Source organism: Marmota monax, unplaced genomic scaffold, assembly GCF_021218885.2.
Source record: "Marmota monax isolate L192 unplaced genomic scaffold, Marmota_monax_Labrador192_F-V1.1 WCK01_AAM20220418_F8-fsc00056, whole genome shotgun sequence".
NCBI classification, from domain to species: domain Eukaryota; kingdom Metazoa; phylum Chordata; class Mammalia; order Rodentia; family Sciuridae; genus Marmota; species Marmota monax.
Genome location: NW_026695212.1, coordinates 7,251,306 through 7,269,963, shown reverse-complemented (window position 1 = coordinate 7,269,963; position 18,658 = coordinate 7,251,306). Strand labels below are relative to the sequence as shown.

General features: G+C 39.2%; 1 protein-coding gene and 1 pseudogene across 1 annotated transcript in view; both read right to left on the bottom strand.

The window, feature by feature from the left end:
- The window catches only part of Kcnmb4 (potassium calcium-activated channel subfamily M regulatory beta subunit 4), a 60,383-nt gene that overhangs the window by 22,041 nt on the left and 19,684 nt on the right, over positions 1–18,658 (bottom strand). Inside the window, exon 2 of the mRNA XM_046430734.2 lies at positions 8,649–8,776. Coding sequence (XP_046286690.1) covers positions 8,649–8,776 — 128 coding nt within the window. The remainder of the gene's footprint in view (positions 1–8,648; positions 8,777–18,658) is intronic.
- Positions 9,012–9,322, bottom strand: LOC124083893 (reactive oxygen species modulator 1-like; annotated as a pseudogene).

The following is an 18,658-nucleotide window of genomic DNA, read 5'->3' as shown; positions in this document are numbered from 1 at the left end:
GTTGGGTCCATGGCTGGCCACCTCCACAGCTCTGAGACTTGAGGTGAGGTAGAACATCATGGCAGAAGGGCGTGGCAGACAGAAATAGCTCAGAAGATAGCCACCAGGAAGCAAAGAGAGAGAGAGCTCTGCTCACCAAGGACCAAACATAAACCTCCAAGGCACACCCTCAGTGGTCTACTTCCTCTAGCCACACCCTACCTGCCTACAGTTGCCACCTAGTTAATCCATTCAAATGGATTAATCCATCACTTAAGCTACAGGTCTCATCATCGAATCATTCCAGTCCTTAAAGTTCTTGCATTGTCTCACACACGAGCTTTTGCAGGACACCTCATATCTAAACCATAACACCAGGAAAAGGCTAAGAAAAAAAAAAAAAGAAAAAGAAAGAGATAAAGGGAGCAGAAGTACGAACTTAGTTCTATAAAGTGTAAAAAAAAAAAAAAAAATCTAATGGAAGGAGATTATGAGCCCTGACGTTAAGGGAGGAAGACGACTAAAGATAACAGAAGAAGACCACTATGAATGGACACGGCCCTTGGTGGGAAGCAGTGCCAGCTGACCACATGGTGACTGAGCAGGCGTGGCTGCTGGTGGTTGCTCTGGACACGGCAGATTCCACTCCTGAATACAGTTTGCCTCCACAAGGCTGACACAGAGGAAAGCTAAGAATCCATCATCTTTGCCTTAGATTTTTTAAAATAACATATTTTTCTTGAAAATGGAAGCTTCTTGATAACCATTCTCCCTAATTTCCTGAGTTTGCGTGAAACTGAAAGGTTACTTTAAATATAAAGTTCATCTGATCAGGAGCATCTGGGAGTCAATACAGTAAGTCTATTTTAGTTTCCTATTTAGCAGTAGTAAAAAGTGTACTTAGAGTAGATGGCACCAGGGAGCTGCCATCTTCACACCTCCTAACAGCACTGTTGTTTCCTCTCGCATATGTCACGATGAAAGAGCCAAACTCCAAACTCCTGCTTCCCCAAGTCACTTAAAAATCATGTCTCGAGTGCTGCCAGGCTGTGATAGACCACCCCCACTTCTATGTACACCCCCAGGGTTTGGGAATGGGACAGGGAGATGATGGAGAGAAAATGTATATCCGTTGTGACGAAGGTATGACGGGCTTAAATCTGCAGCACTAAAATTAACAGAAGAGGTGTACGGTGACATAATCAGGGATCTTATTTGGTCTCAGTCCCTGGTTCCTGGTGGATCTTCTAAAACCCTTGTAATTTCCTGGTTACTAGGGGTGAGTGGAGCCTCTTCTGCTGTTCATAGTAAGTCTCTTTCAGCTTCACCTGAGTCTGTGCTAATGAAGTGTGTGTTGGAGGATTGGGGCAGGTTACCAGAGGTTCCAGGTAATTAAAGGTTGGCACTTTCCATACCACCTGCTCCAGAGAGGGCAAGGGACCAGAGACTGACTGAATCACTAATGGGCCATGAGTTACTCAAGCACACTTGTGAAATGGAACCTCCGTTAAAAACTCCAAACAACAGGGTTCAGAGATCCAAACCATCAAGGTTCTGGGGCAGCTGAGGCTTGGAGAGGGTGTCTTGCCCAGTGTATATCTTCCAGCTGGCTTTTCCTGGGTTGGATCTTTACAACAAACTGCCATAGTATGTAAAGCATGTCCTGAGTTCTGTGAGACCCTCTAGCAAATTATTGAAAGCTAGAAAGGTTATTGAGAACCTCTGACTTTGTGCAGGTTGGTCAAATGGGACCTCGGGATATGAGACTGGTGTCTGAAGGGGGATGGCCTTGTGGGACTGAGCTCTTTAATTTCTAGATTCTGATGGTAATTCTAGGAGTGTTAGAATTGAATTGAAATGAAGGATACCAGAGGTGTCCGAAGAGAATTCAAGAACTGCTTGGAGTGGGAAAAACCACACACACTTGGAGCCAGAAGTGTTGTGAGAATAGCAAAAATGTTTCCTTTCAGCAAATAATATGTGTTTAGCTCTTTTTAGAAAGTTCTAAAGGAATGGTCCTTCCTGATTGGTATTGAAGATATTCAGAATTCCAGCCTCATGGAAGATAGCTCTGTCAGGGGATGCAGCTTTTACAAAACTTGGTACCAAGTGCAGAGGGTGGGCATCCCCTGCTAGTCAGGACAGGGGGCAGGAGAAGGTGCCCAGTTTGCCTCCAATGCAAGTTCAAGTCACATGCATTCTGAAACCAGCTCCTGGTCTGGGCGGGAAGCTTTGGTGAAGCACCTGACTCTGATAGTGATGGGCTACGTTGCTGGGCTTCCACCTCACACAAAAGTCCTCCCTACGTCTTAACCTTTTTATTCGGTCCTATTTCATTTTCTTCAGGGCACGTTCCACTTTTGCCTTGTTTACTATATACATTCAATTTTTCTCTCTTACTGAGCAGTTTTAGTTTGTAACAGGTTCATTTCTCTGTGTCCATTCCTGCTCATCTCCACTATTTTTCTAGTAATGGGAAATTTCACTTTATTGTGGTCAGAATACTTTTAACATGAGATCTACCTTCTTAAAATTTTAAGTGTGCAATCCATTGCTGTTGACTATAGGTACAATGTGGTACAGCCAGTCTCCAGAGCTTATTCATCTTACTTGAAGGAAACTTCATGACTTCTGATTAGTGACTTCCCATTTCCTCAGTCACTAGTAACCACTCTTTCAGTACATGACCTTGACAGTTTCAGATTCTTCATGTATGTGGAATCATAGAATATTTTTCTCTCTGTGACTGGCTTATTTCAACGTTCATCTATGCTGTCACAAATGCAGACTTTCCTTCTTTTTAAAGGTTGCATAGTATGCCATCATATGGATATACCATATTCTTCGTTTGTTTTTGAGATGGGGTCTTGCTATGTTACTCAGGCTGGAACTGAACTCCTGAGCTGGAGCAATCTTCCTGCCTCAGCCTCCTGAGTAGCTGGGAATTACAGGTGTGTGCCACAATGCATGGAAAATACCATATCTTTATCCATTCATCTGTCCATGGACATTTAAGTTGTTTTCACATCTTGGCCAGTGTGAATATTACTGCAATGAACTTAGAAATACTAATATCTCTTCACAATCCCAATTTCAAGTATTAATCCTGAAGTCAACATTCAGAAGTGGGACTGCTGGATCATATGGCAGATCTTTTAATTTTTTGAGGAATCTTCACACTTTCTCCCATAATAGCTGCACCATTTTGTACACCCACCAACAGTATGCAAGGGTTACAATTTCTCCACATCCTTGCCAACACTCGTCTTGTTTTTCTTTTCACAATAGCCATCCTGACATGTGAGGTGATATCTCATTATGGGTTTGATCTGCATTTCTCTTGATGATTAACAATACTGAGCAATGGATTATATATCCATCAGCCATTTCTATGTCTATTTTGGAGAGATGATTTAAGTACTTAGCCCATTTTAAAATTAGGTTGTTTGTTTGTTTTACTTTATAGAGTTGTACGGGTTTTTACACATTTTGGGATATTAAACCCTTATCAGACGTATGCTTTGCAAACATTTTTTTCCACTCTGCAGATTGCCTTTTCATTCCACTGAGTGTTTTTACAAGACCACTACAGACTGCTAATTGTCAAAAGCAATGACTTCTCAGCATTCTTCTTGATTACTTCCTTCTCCTTAATACACGCTCCTTTCAAGACAGCATTTTCTTCTAGCTTCCTCTCACCTGTGGGCCACTCTTCCTCCATCTCCTCTGCTTGTAAGTTACATATATTTCCGTCAACATTTCTCTTCTCTGCGAGTTCCCAACATGCATTTTTTCTCTATGTTTCAACTGCAGCTTGTGTGCCAATGATTCCCAAATCTGCACAGCACTGTTCCTGATCTCTTGCTTCTTTTTTTTTTAAATTTTTATTATTGGTTGTTCAAAACATTACATAGTTCTTGACATATCATATTTCATACATTTGATTCAAGTGGGTTATGAACTCCCATTTTTACCCCGTATACAGATTGCAGAATCACATCAGTTACACATCCACTGTTTTACATATTGCCATACTAGTGTCTGATGTGTTCTGCTGCCTTTCCTATCCTCTACTATCCCCCCTCCCCTCCCCTCCCCCCCCTCTTCTCTCTACCCCATCTACTGTAATTCATTTCTCCCCCTTGTTTTTTTTTTTCCTTTCCCCTCACTTCCTCTTATATGTAATTTTGTATAACAATGAGGGTCTCCTTCCATTTCCATGCAGTTTCCCTTCTCTCTCCCCTGATCTCTTGCTTCTGAACCAAAGCATCTTCTGGATATCTTACGAGTCCCTCTAATTCAGCATATTTCCAGAGCTGGACTATCCTTTTCTCACATTCAGTCAAATTTGACACCTTCCTTTGCCTCATCACTTACACTGTCATTAAACTTTAAAATGTCTTTTTATAGAACAATCCCTGTTCATTACTTCCATCTCCACTACTCAGTTAGGTCCTCATCAGGACTAGTAGATGGTTAATTAAAGGAACTCTGAAAATCAGACTAATTGAATTCCAGGTTTGTTTGTTTGTTTTAACTTAATAGCTGTGTGCTTTGGGTAAGTTATTTAACTTCTTTAAAGCTTGGTTTCCTCATCTGTTGAGTGGGACTAGCACCTAGAACTAGTGTAAGAAATTTCATGATCTCAATAAAATGTCATTCACAATGGCTGGCACGTGGTAGCCACTCAAAAACGTCATTTTTCTCACATCAGTGTTCTCCTTCCTGCCTGCCTTAACACATATTTCCCGTCTAATGCTCATTCAGCTATACCAGTTACTTCCTAAATCATGTCAGTCTTTGATTAAAAGTAAAAAACTCTGCATGCATTTTTATTGCCTATATTTAAAAGACTGTCTCTTAAAGGCATTAATGACTTTTTAGAAATCTAACCCCAAGCTACCTTTCCTGATAAAAACTCCCCACTGCTTAGCATATAACATACATATCTAAGATACCTAGTTAAGCCTTGCTTTCTTTATTGTAGTCATCCCATTCTCAAGATCTTCCCTTATTTTTTTTTTAATTTTGTAGTTGTACATGGACAGAATGCCTTTATTTTATTTGTTTTTTTATTTTTATGTGGTGCTGAGGATTGAACCCAGTACCTCACACATGCTAGGCAAGTGCTCCACCACTGAGCCACAACTCCAGCCCAAGATCTTCCCTTATTTCTATATTTTTGGTATCACCAGGGATTGAACCCCAGGGTGCTTAACCACCAAGTCACATCCCAGCCCTTTTTATATTTTATTTAGACACTGAGTGTTACTAAATTGCTGAAGCTGGCTTTGAACTCACGATCCTCCTGCCTCAGGCTCCTGAGCCACTGGGATTACAGGCATGCACCACTGTGCTCAGATCTCTTTTATTTCTAGGAGGGGAAATCGTATTTATTTTTGCATAAGCACCTGTTTTCACCAATGAATACAAATTCCTTGGAAGCAAAGAACCCTCCCTTATTAACTTGGTACATCGCATTCATTTATTCACCAAATATTTATTTTGAGAGCCAGGCACTGTGTAAGCATTAAGGAAACAACCACAAAGAATGATTGACCCATACCCTTAACAAGTGTATAGTGTGGTTAGGGAGATAGATACACATACGATTCCATTAAAGGGTAACAGGTGAAAGGCAGAGCAGTGCTCTAAATCCTGATCATATGTCGGAATTCCCAGGACTGAATTGTTTTCTCAGTACTGCAAATTAAACCCAAGGGCCTCTACCACTGAGCTCTTTCTCCAATTCTTTTAAATTTTTATTTTGAGACAGGGTCTTGCTAAATTGCCCAGGCTGGCATTAAATTTGCAATCCTCTTACCTCAACCTCCCAAACCAGAGATTACAGGTGTGCACCATTGTGCCTAGCTGAATTCTTTTAAAAATGCTAATGCCTTTGTTAACTACCAAAGATGCTGATTTAATTGGCCAGTGGTGTGTGTTTTTAAAGCTGCTCTGGAGCAGTTATGTCAAGAGAGTGTTGCAAACCTCTGGGATAGAGTTGTACACAGGAGACTATGGGACATGAGAGACTCATCTGGTAGCTGGCACTTGGGGTTGTCCTTCCTTTCTCCATGTGACTTAGGAGACAATGTCCCACCCTCCACTCAGGGGTAGATTCTGATTGTTCTTTTTGTGATTAGTTTAGGTAGGCAAAGGAAACTCACTCTGAACAAGGATACAGAGTGGGAGGCTGACTGTGCAAAGTTGGAAAAAGGTTTCCTACTCCCAAGGAAAATATGCCAGGAAAAATATACTGTTTCTGCTTCTGGACAATGCTGTGTCTGGCTGTAATATCTGGAATTGTAGAAGTCATACTGTAACCACAAAGGCAGAACTGAAATCCAGAAAGGAGATGGGTTCTGGTTGATGCAATTGTCAGTCAGTGCATCAGACAACCCTGTTGTCAGTCTACCTGTGCATTCCTTCATGTATGAAGGTAATTTTCTAATTGTTTATACTATTTCGAATACGAATACACTCTTTACCTGTAGCAGATGGCATCTCAACTGATATGCAACTAAACCAAAGTTGGGGATCAAGGAAAGGAGTGTAGTCCAGAGAAGGTGATATCTGACAGGAGTCCTCAGCAAGGCAGTTGAGAGGCAAAAGCAGCAAATTAAAAGACACGGGTATGAAAGTATGAGATATTCTTGAAACTGTATAGTTCAGAAAGCTACTGCAAAGCGTTTAAGCAGGGAGATAAGGCTGGGGGGTGGTAGACTGGGTCAGATTTTGCTGTGGTGGATTAAATATGGCCACAAATCCTTTGCAGCTCTTCCTAACAGGAGGAGTCATCTGTCAACATGCCATGCATCTGGCTGGCTTTGTGACTTGGTTTGACCAACAGAATACATAACGAAGTTATGTTTATTCTAATTCCAGAGCTGAGGCCTGCCTCTCCTGAATGCTGCCTAGAGGCTACCATGCTACCATGAGGAAGGTAGTTTAGCCCACTGAAGCATGACAGGACAGGTGGAGAACAGAGGTGGCCCCTCGATACCCAGTGCCACCTGCTGGGCCGTGAGGGAAAGGCCATCTTGAACCATGCGGCTATTTCCAACATCACAGGACTGAGTATGAGCCCAGTGAATCTAGAGTAGTAAGAACTATGACATCACTGCTGCATTAGCAGGGTTGAGAAATAATGGGGAACTGAACTAAGGCAGTGGTGGCAAGAAGGCACAGAAAAGTCATCACAGAAGTTTGTAAAATCCACATGATGGTGAATACAGGTTAAAGAGTGTAAAGGAGGAAATAAATTAGGTACCAGAGTTTTCTGGGATAGGTAAACAAAGGAATGATGGCACCAATCACTAAAGGAGAGATCATGGGAGGAAGAGAAGGTTGGAAGTAACTGGGGTACGCCCAAGTGGAGATGTACAGAAAAGGAGTTTTAAATATTAAATAAATGTTTGAAACATAAATTACTATGATTAATCTGGGAGAATACTGAAGTACTGTAGTCCAAGGAATCATCTTGATTTGATCTGTATGGCAAAATTTGAGTGCCTTCTAAAGCAAGTAAAGTTTTCAAAAACTTTTATTGGTGTGTTATAATTATACTTAATAGTTGGGTTAACTGTGATATATTTATGTATGCACCTAGCACAAATTCATCTCTTTCATTCCCTCATACCTCCCCTTTCCCTCCCCTCTTCCCTCCTCTGGTCACTTTCTGCTACCCTACTGGTATCTCTTCTATTTTCATGAGGTCCCTTTATATGAAAGAAAACCTAGGAACTTTTTAGAGTCTGGTTTATTTCACTTAGCATGATCTTTGGTTCCATTCACTTTCCTGAAAATGTCACAATTTTTGTAATTCTTTATGGCTAACTAAAACTCCATTGTGTATATATCTATATCTATCTATCTATCTATCTATCTATCTATATATATATATATATATACCACATTTTCTCTATTTTTTTTAGGGACACCTAGGCTGGTTCCATAACTTGGCTATTGCGCATTGTGCTGCTATAAACATGGGTATGTATGCACAGCTTTAGTATGCTGACTTTATTCTTTAGGATAAATACTGAGGAATGGGTCATAAGGTGGTTCTATGCCTAATCTCTTGAGTAACCTCCAAACTGATCTCCACAGTGACTGTACTAATTTCCAATCCCACCAACAGTGTATTCTTACCAGCATTCATTATTTTTTATATTGTTAATGACTGCCATTCTAATTGGAGTGAGATAAAATCTTGGTGAAGTTTTGTAAGTCAAGTAAAGTTTTAATGGTGTGAACTCATTCTATTGACACTTCATCAGAATATAAAGGAAAAGGAAAGTTTAAGAGTCTGTGCAATCTGAAATGCTGATAAATCTGCACACTGTTTAGCTTATGTGCTTTAATCTGTAATCTCAGAGCACACTTGTAGCATACAGTGGTCCTATACAAGGCACTGCTGCACTTTTCGGTATCTCCAGAGGGTAAGTTCTATTATACAAGTTCTCTCTGTTTCTTTCCTGCAGATTCTCCTATCCTATAGAGCATGAAGGGGTCTCCATATGCTAGAAAGAATGAAGACTACAGCTAGAGAGAGTCTACTTCCAAGGTGCATATTTTGTCAAGTGGGCACAATATGTGATTTGCCAGTATAATAAATTACGCAGGCTACAGACAACATCAATATCCACAAGTAAATACTGACTTACCTTTGATATTGGTTAAAATAGCAAGTAAATGGCTGGGAACCAATCTCATCTTTCCAGTACTGTTGCCAATTCATGACACTTTCCAAGTTCTTCTGATTTTCTCTCTTACAGGGAGGAATATAGGAGCACTAACAAAATAGAACACAGAGAGTACAGCTATTATTCTAGAGAATATTAAAATATACTCCATTTTTCTTCAAAGATGTTCTTTGATTATAGTGCATGGCTTGAGACTGATAGGAAAGCACAGATTGATAGGAAAGCATAACCAGGGCAACTACTGCCCTGGTTAGCACTGAATGCCCATCTTTTTTTTTTTTTTTTTTTTTTTTTTGGTAGTTGTAGATGGACCAAATGCCTTTATTTTATTTGTCTATTTTTATGTGGTGTTCAGGATCGAACCCAGTACCTCACACGTGCTAGGCAAGCACTCTGCCACTGAGCTACAGCCTCAGCCCCTCGAATGCCCATCTTGATGGCCACAGATGTGCCAACGGTGTCACCACTAGGCATTAGGGTTTTCACAATGCTACCCATCAGCTCCTGCTCAGGTGTTCTAATCATGAGACAGGAAAAATTGCCAAAGAGAGCCCTAGCCATCATACTCTTACCATCTTAATATGGTCAAAGTAGTTGGATTGGGACTATCCACAAGGACCCACAGCAACTGGCATCTTGCTTGTGGCCTTGGCTCCTGGTCCATTTTTACAGGGAGATGGCACTGTGCAGATGTTAAATCCAATTTAAACCTAATTTTTAAATACAACCAAATTGAAATTGCTTCACTATATTTCAAATTTCCAATTTGGTACAATGGCAAAAAAAAGAAAAGAAAAGAAAAGAAATAAAAAAACCCTCCAGTGACTAAAATACCTTTAGCCATTAGGATATAAGGACATTTCATAAACAAAGAATTACAATCCAATGACAAATTAAAAGCATAATATATCTTCTCTTCTGGGGAGCCTGCCAGTCAACAGAGGGAGCGGGGGAAAGTTCATTTTTATCATCAATTCCTATCTGTGGACCTTGGCATTTTTCTCTTCCACTTTTAACTATTAAATCAAGCTCATGCCTAGATCGTCTCCAGATCCTACTTCTCAATCACTGAAACTTAAGTTTTCTTTTCTTACATTCTCTTAGGCAATGAAATCAGCAGAAAACTTCCTTCAAGCATATAATCAATGTATTTTGCTAACTGATGTTTTTTCCTAGCCATGCCGCTGACAGAGTAAATCTCTTCAGGGGGCTCAATTACCCTAAACAATACAGATTCAGCACCACTGAAAATCTGATTTTAACTCCAGTTGTTAAAATGAGCCCTAAACATCCTAAGCCATTTTCTCCAATTCAGACTTTTATAAAGATGAAGATGATTCCAGCTTATATTTATTATTTACAATATGCCAGAGACTGTAATGAGTACTGAATGGGACAGAACTTGTGTACATTTTTTTTCTTTTCTTTTCTTTTTTTTTTTTTTTTTTTGGCACTGAGGATGCTTTATCACTGAGCACATCCCCAGCCCTTTATTGATTTTTTAAAAAGTATTTGTGTAAATATTCTGCCATTTAATTAATTAATTAATTTGTTTATTTGTTTATTTTGGCACTGGAGATTGAATTCAGGGGCACTTGACCACTGAGCCACATCGCCAGCCCTATTTTGTATTTTTTTAAATACAGACAGGGTCTCACTGAGTTGCTTAGTGACTCACTGTTGCTGAGGTTGGCTTTGAACTTGCAATCTTCCTGCCTCAGCCTCCCGAACCTCTGGAATGAGAGGCATGACCACTGCACCTGGCTTTTTTTTTTTTGAGACAGGGTTTCATTAAGTTGCTTAGAGCCTAGCTAAATTGCTGAGGCTGACCTTGAACTTGCAATCCTCCTGCCTCAGCCTCCAGAGCCACTAGGATTACAGGCATGTACCACCAAGCCCAGCACTCAACGTATTTCTTACAACAGCCCTCTAATGATCTCCATTCTATAGATGAGGAAATTGAGATTCCTGTCAGGTCTACAACTAGAAATAGATTCCAGTGATTTTATCACATTCTACTCACAGATGTTTTACCAAGGTGTCTGATATCAAGAAGCAGAAACACAAAACAAGACAAAGCATTAGCTTTAGAGTACAATTTGAGTTACATTCTTTTACTTATAGCAAATCATTTTGCAATGCCTTCCCATTATTTCTGGTGAAATTCAAAAAATTGAGCACTATGTACAAAACTATGATCTGGCCCCTGTCTGGTTACATCTTCATTTAATCCTGGGATACAGCTAGACAGAAGCCACAAATCTGCCACATGCTGTGACATTTACCTGCCTGGCACAAACTTTTATCTCCTTTCAATGTCCCTTTTCTTTCATCCCTTTCTTTGGAGTCAGGTCTAGTGTCACCTCTTTGGGGGACCTTTTCTTTTTGCTGCCTATTAGGTGCTCTTCCCCTGTGCTACCCCAGGATGCACATCTCATGATATCACAGCCAGAACCACAGTCTCACACTGCCTGTCAGCCTCCCCTGGGAGCTGGCAGGTTGAGAGCAAAGGACTGCTGTTTTTCTTTTCTGTCTTCACACTGAGGACCTTCTAGAAATGATGCAGTTTCAAAAATGTTTGTTGATTTAATAAAGGTCTTCTGTACATTTTTTATTCAAGATGATAAAGCTATTTTCAGTAAATACCTTAAAAATATACAGTGTGCTTAAATTTTTAATATATTTGGTTGTTTTCTATTATATAAAACAAATTTACAACATGTTATACAAATACTATTTTAATGACTGGACTACTGTGCACATATAGTGTCACTTTTATTACTAGCAGTAATATAAAGCTGTGAGATACAGATTTTGAGTTCTTCCAATGCTGCACTTAGGCTTAGAAGCAAAGGAGACTAAAGGCTTTAGTCCTGTGATTCATTAGGTGTTGGGCTTTGGACAAATGTCTCCTCTTTTCTGGATTTCATTTTTTCTAACCTGTAAAATCTCCAAAATAATTTCTAGCACTACATTTCAATGACTACATTATTGGAGACACATCAAGAGAGAACCCAACAGAAGACAGGACTACAAACACTATTGCAGTGATTTTCCCAGAAGAGATCCTGCCCACTGAGGAGAGGCTGGGAACCCTGATGAAGCCCCCAGACTCCAGCCAGCAAAGGAGATCAGTGTGGGAGATCCCTCCCTGGAGGTCTGGACTTTGCATTAGAAAAACATCCATAAGAGGATCGTGATTTTTCCAATTGCTTAACTTTATACAATGTGTTGGATATTTCCTTTCTATTAAAATAATTTCTTTCTATACACAGTCAATTAGTTTATAAAGCAAGAATAAGTGCCCATTTATTGTGGTATTTCTAGGAAGGAGAAATTTTCAGTTTTGAAGGAAGAAACTGTGGGGTATAAATGTCCCAAAATTTATCAAAGCCCTTTTAGCAATGGTTATCCCTGCACAAGAGGTAGACTCAGTATTTCAAAAAATGATAATTAACAACCAAAAGTAATTAAAGTATATTTACAATTTTTGAAAGATAACTCAATTTGAATTCTTTACTATTCAGGTTTTGGGGGGAGAAATTGTTTTAAAAGAAATGTGTCTACAAAATGCCAATTCTAAGATTTGACCGCATGCATGTTTCTAAAAACAATCAGACAAAAACTTTCACTGAGTGTGGAAACTTTTGTATTAGATATGTTGAGCTTTCAAGTGATCAATATATATAGTTTCATGTGAAACAAAATATATACATTTCTTGGCTTTAGGAAATTTAGAGCTAGTGTGGATAGATTCTGAGAGCAAAGACCTTTTTTTTTTTTTTTTTACATTGCAGAAAATAACTTGACAATAAAATTAAGTATCCTTAAAACTTATACTTAAAATTAAGTATTCCGGATTGCATTCTTTTCAAAGAATATCATAAATTAAATATCATGTAACACTCTAAAAACTTTGCAAAACACTGTCTTGAAAGGAAAAATTTCAAGACTAAATTTTGTGTTCTTAAGAATCATTAATGTTATATTTTCTCAAATCTTTTTTCTCCAATTGATTTGTCCTTAAATTTTCTGTGAGGCCTATTGCAGATCTTCCCTATGTCCCTTCTCAATTCTACGCAATAGATCATTATAGATGGTGAGAATTTTAAATACATTAGAAATGAAAATTCAAAGCAGTGTTCTAGAGAAGCAAAACTGGGAAAATCAACCACAGACTTCTTTCTAGGTCATTCAAGTGTGATGGTTTTCCATTCTCTGAAAGGGCTCCACCATGAATATATCCCTCCTTTGGTGGGGGGGGCAAATAATAATCTACATCATATCATCATCATCATCACTACTTCATCATAATGATTAACATATACTGACTTTGTGTCAAGCATCTCATTAACCCAAATAAACAAATATTATAATCATGCCCTCTGCATAGATGAGGAAACGTAAAGACAGAGAGATTTAAGAAAACATTCCCAAGATCACCATGGCAAACAATCTGGGGCTCAGATTGCAGAGTGTTCTTGACACTGTTCCACACTACCTTCCACATTTCTGTCTGTAGAGCTTCCCATTTCTCTCTTTTGGAGTTCCCTGATCTGGGAGATGCCCTGCCCTCTGCATGCCTCTTCTGGAGAACCAGCATACTGTTTCTGTGCAGCCTTTCATTTTCCTGATCAGTTCCAAGAAAAATGCACTGTGTTTGCTCCTGCCTCTGTCTTCAAGTTTGGATTTTGGCGCTATGGATGTAACTTCATTTAGGTGAATCTGCAGACACAGTGCCTGTGCTCACGGAGGACAATATTCCCTTGGAGAAACAACTTCACACAATTCTGATATGTATCATTTTTTCATTTGCAAAGCATTTCCCCACTTCTAATACCATTAACACACACACACACACACACACAAAAAAAAAAAAAACACCTTCAGAAGAACCTGTGTTGTTTGCAGCCAGAACTTGGATGAGATCACTTTAAAAAAAAAATCAGGAGAAACTAGGTACAGTGGCACATGTTTATAATCCCAGCAACTCAGGATGCTGAGGCAGGAAGATTGCAAGTTTGAGGACAGCCTTAGCAACTTAGGCAGACTTTGTCTAAAATAAATAAATAAATAAAGGATTAGGGAGTTGTTCAGGGGTAAAGAGCCCCTGGGTTGGATCTCTAGAAGCACACATACCAAAAAAGCAGCATGCAATAAAATATAGTTGTTTAATGCCTATCTTCTAGAAAAAATTTTCCCACATTTTTATTGGTGAATTATAGTTGTACATAATGGTGGGATTTGATGTTACATATTCATACACACACAATATAATAATAATATTTGGCCAATATCATCCCCATTATTTCCCCTTTCCCTTCTCTTCTCCCTCCCCACCCCTGTTCCTTTCTTCTACTAATCTCCCTTCAATTTTCATCAGTCCCTGCCCCCTCACCTTTCTTTTCCTTTTTTCCTCTCTAATTTCCACATATGAAAGAAAATATATGACTCCTTCCTTCTGTAGGGAAAAAAATCTTTTTTGATTTTTTTTTGCATTCATGAACAAAATTGATGGAACTGAGCAATATATTCCAAATTTAACATAAAAACCTCCACTAGGTTTATTAAGACACTATAATAACTCAATGTGGAATGTTTGATTGTGTTATTACTTATTTTTCCATTATCTTATTTTAGGTTTTATCAATGTTTATTACAGCATTCTTTTCCGGCCCACCACAATGCATTTACATTTTTACGAGAACCTTTCTTGAGTGGGTTCTTTGTCTTGAGTATCTTGAGGACTGTGTTTTTATCATGTGGGCAGAGTAGGCAGAATTCACTTTCTTCTTTTTCTGAGTCATTTTAAAAAAATTATTGCTTAAAACATGTGGTCTATTTAACTAAATATTGGGGCTTGGATTCTATGTGAAGTATTATCTAAGAAATAGAAATGGAGAAATTTTTTCTCCAGTGTTTTTTCTTGATTTCACTTAGGGAGGACATAATGAAAGACGTAATACTAAAGTGGGTTTTGCTGATTAAATACTTTCCAAATAAATTTAGTTAGAAAATGAATTCTTAACATATTATCTACTGGAACACAGGTTTAATCATATTTTATATCATAATCCCTCCCTTTTTTTGAAATCCTGTAATAACACTTTCAGTTATGATTTGTAATTCTAATGATATTTTTGATGACATAAACATATAATCAGAAAAGCTCTGTGGAATAAAAAGTATAACTGAGCCATTTATAAACTCCACAATGTTTCAAATGTCATGCACATGCACGCACCCACACAGAGTCCTTATGAATGTAGGTTAATTGAAGAAACACATACGAAATTATACGTCAGCTAAAAAATTAAATTCTAGGGCAGGTGGTTCTAGAATGCATATCCATATCTGAAAAAGCTAAATGAAGATGATGTTATAGAAGACTCTAAAGGTCAAATAAATGGCTCAGAAAATGTGAAAAGCAAGGCTAAGAACCAAAGCTAAAATGAGCTCTTACAGTGGTACCCAGCCTAAGACAATGTTTGTCAAAGTATGTTCCACAGAACACTTGGCTTGCTTGTCAAAAAGATCCACCCTCCTGGTAGTCTGATTCATTAAGATGAGGAATCTGCATTTTTAACAGCTCTTGCCTCAGAATGACAGATTTTTAGAATTGATAATTTACGCAACAAACCATTCTTGGTTGGTGAGAACTGGATAGGATACAAAGATTAGCTATTACTCACTCCCTTCTCCCTCTGCACCTCCCCAAGAACATACGCTATAGTAATGGTAGCATATCCACAAAGGGCTTTGTGACTAAAAGAGAGGATGGGAATATTTTAGCTGTGGGGGGATGAGAGAAGGCTGACTTTTGATTTTTGTCATTAAGGTTGAACAGGAATTTGCTCGTCAGAGAATGGGTTGGGAAGGTGACATTCCAAGAAGAAACACAATGTGCAAAGACTGCGTGTGGATGTTCCAGAAAGACTGAGTCATCTAATGTGCTTGAAGAAGGGGCATGGGAGATGGTATTGGAAAACCACCAAATGACCTGGCCTGCTACTCCCTAAAGAACTGCTCCTCTCTCCTTAAATGCTTCTGTGACGAGTTGTTCACTCCCCTCCAGAGAGTATACCCACTCACCCACCAAGCGTATAGATGCCACAGCTACTTTTTTTTTTTGGTAATTTAATAATATTCATATAACTTTTTAATTCAGGCAGACTGCTAAAATTGGTGATATTATTAAAACTGAGAATGACATTCCACCTTCAAGGGAAAAGAGTTCATTTAGCTTTAGAATTAGAAAATAAAAACACACTGTCTTTGCCAAAAATAGAGGCTGAATCTAAATAGAAGCAATCAGACCAAAACAAGAATTTTAATCTGGATGAAGCTCAGTAGTTATTATTTATAATAAGCATGACAAGACATGCAAAAATTTGTTCAATAGCTTATGCTTCCAATTCTAAGTCCTTGAGGAAGAGCTTAGGGTGTGTCTCAGTGGCAAAGTGTGTGCTTATCATGTGTGAACCACTAGGCTCAATCCCCAGCACCAAAATGAAATTTAAAAAATCCTTATGGAGATGGTCAGTACTCTTTATGACTATATAGAGCATAATAATGAAGTAAAAACTTGTTCTGCATGAAGGGAACCAAGAAACCCTATCCATGATAAGTTTCCTAGCATCAGGATGGAAAGATGCATTGATTTAAAAAAAGAAAAAACGGGGCTTCTATTTGTAGCAGGATGTGTTTTCTAAAGATTGCTGTGCCAATAAATATTCTGTCCTATGCACTCGTACAACTTGCTGTTGGCACTCCTCTACTGAGAGGTGGGGGTCTATCTTCTCTTCCCTACAGCATAGATAAGGTTGTGATTATAGCAGAAATGAAGCATGCAGTGTGACTTCCACAGCTCAATCACAGAAAATGACAAAGCTTCTGCTTTCATCTCTTCTCTTGGGAATGCTTGTTCCTGGAACCAAATGCTCTTCTGTGAGGAAGCCCAAACTAATCCATGCAGAGAGATCACATAGGGAGACCTATATGGAGAGGAACTGAGGTCCCCAGCCAATATCCAGCATTAACTGACTGATTATGTGCATAAAAGAGCCTGCAAATGATTGCAGCCTCCGGCCTTCACGTCTTCCAACTGGAACCTCAGATCATGGAACAGGGATAGACTATCTTCTTGTGCTCTGCCTAAATTCCTGACCCACAGAATTCATGAACATAATAAAAACAATTTGATCCTCAGGGACTTTTCATAGTGGTTAATGGATTATGGGACACTGAGGACTAAAATAGGTGGAGACCTTCTGAGGTTCTCTTTGATATATCTGAAAAAAAAAACAAAAACAAAAACAAAAAACCTTGAGTTTTGTTGAAGAGAAGTCTTACAAGTCAATGTGATATAAGAGATGTAAGGCAGGACTCACACTTTATACCTCTTGGAATCCCAGGCCCAGATAGCCTTGAATGAAGGCAGGGGTCGGGTGGGGGGTGGCTGCTTATCTCTGAAGAAAGACTCTTCTTTCTGTGGCAGAACATTAAGTAGGGCCCACTGAACATGGTCTAACTTTTTTCAGTGGAACATACTGACATTTACCAGAGTAACTGTGCAGCGGGGAAAGGGCAGACATTTAAAGTATTATTGGACACCGGTTCTGTACTAACTCCAGTCCCTAGGGACTCTGTATGACTGTGCTCAGAGCTGTGCTCAAGGAGACAGAGGAAAATGGGATTTTGGCCTAAGTTGGTGCCATGTTATCATTCACTCCTGAAAACTAAGAAAACTAAGACTCCAATTTCATGATAGGCCCAGTAAGTCCATGGACTTTCCTGTGGTTGTTCCTACAGACCTTGAATGGACAGATGCTGTACATATGTACATGAAGAGAATGATTATACATGCAACTGCCCTAACTCACATTTTGACCCTCTTACTCATGGAGTAAAGGATATTATGGTGGGTAACTCTGAAAGTACCCACTTCTTCCCAAAATAGAAAATGAATAAGCCAATTCTGTATCCCTAGGGGAAGTCACAGAGGTTAGAGTCTATCTCACCCTTATTAAACTAGCATATTTGACTCTTGAAGAAGGCAGACAAGTCTTGGAGAATGACTGTATTGTTAAATGAATCAGTGGTGACTCCAATTTCATCTACTGTTTCAAACTCAGTCTCTACTGGACCAAATAAACTATGTGTGATATTATTCTATGGCTATTGATCTGGCAAATACTATTTTCTCCATCTTTGTGGACAAAAAGTACAGAGGCAGTTTGCTTTCACCTAGCAGAAATGGTGTGAACTTTACTGTCTTATTTGAGATTGCATCAGTTCTCTCTGTTATGCTCTAGTCTGCAGGGACCTTGACCCCTGCACAATCCCACAGAACATCACTTTGTCTGTAAAATGATGATATCATGCTGATTGGGCCTGGAAAGCAGGGAGTACAAAGTGTCCTAGATTCCTTGGTAAAGCACTGATGTGCCAGAGAGTGGAAATTCAGGGACCTGACCGACCCCTCAGTAACTCTTTTGAGGGTCTACTGGTTTAGGGAATTTCTGGAAATTCCTCCAACATGAAAAGCAAATTGCTGTTATCATTCACTCCTGAAAACTAAGAAAGAGACACAATGCTTTCTGGCTCTCTATATTTTGGAGGAAACACATATCAACATTTGGGACTGCTACTCCAACCTATTTACTGAGTAACCCACAACCTTGCCAGGAAAACCTGCTCCAGGCTATAGAGAAGGAAGAAGTCACAATTCAGCTCTATAGTCCAATGCCTCATACAGTTTACAAGAGGTCTGCAACAGATCAGGAGAAATATGGAGCCTACGGAGAGCCCCGATGGTATAAAGCAGACCTATCCTTTCTTTGGCAAATGACTATTCTACTTTTGAGAAAACACTGTTTTGTCCCAGGAGGATCTGAATGTCTGACCATGAAGTTGGGATTTACAGATCAGAAGCAGGTCTTGCAGGCAAGTAAGTGTCTAAAGCAAATGGC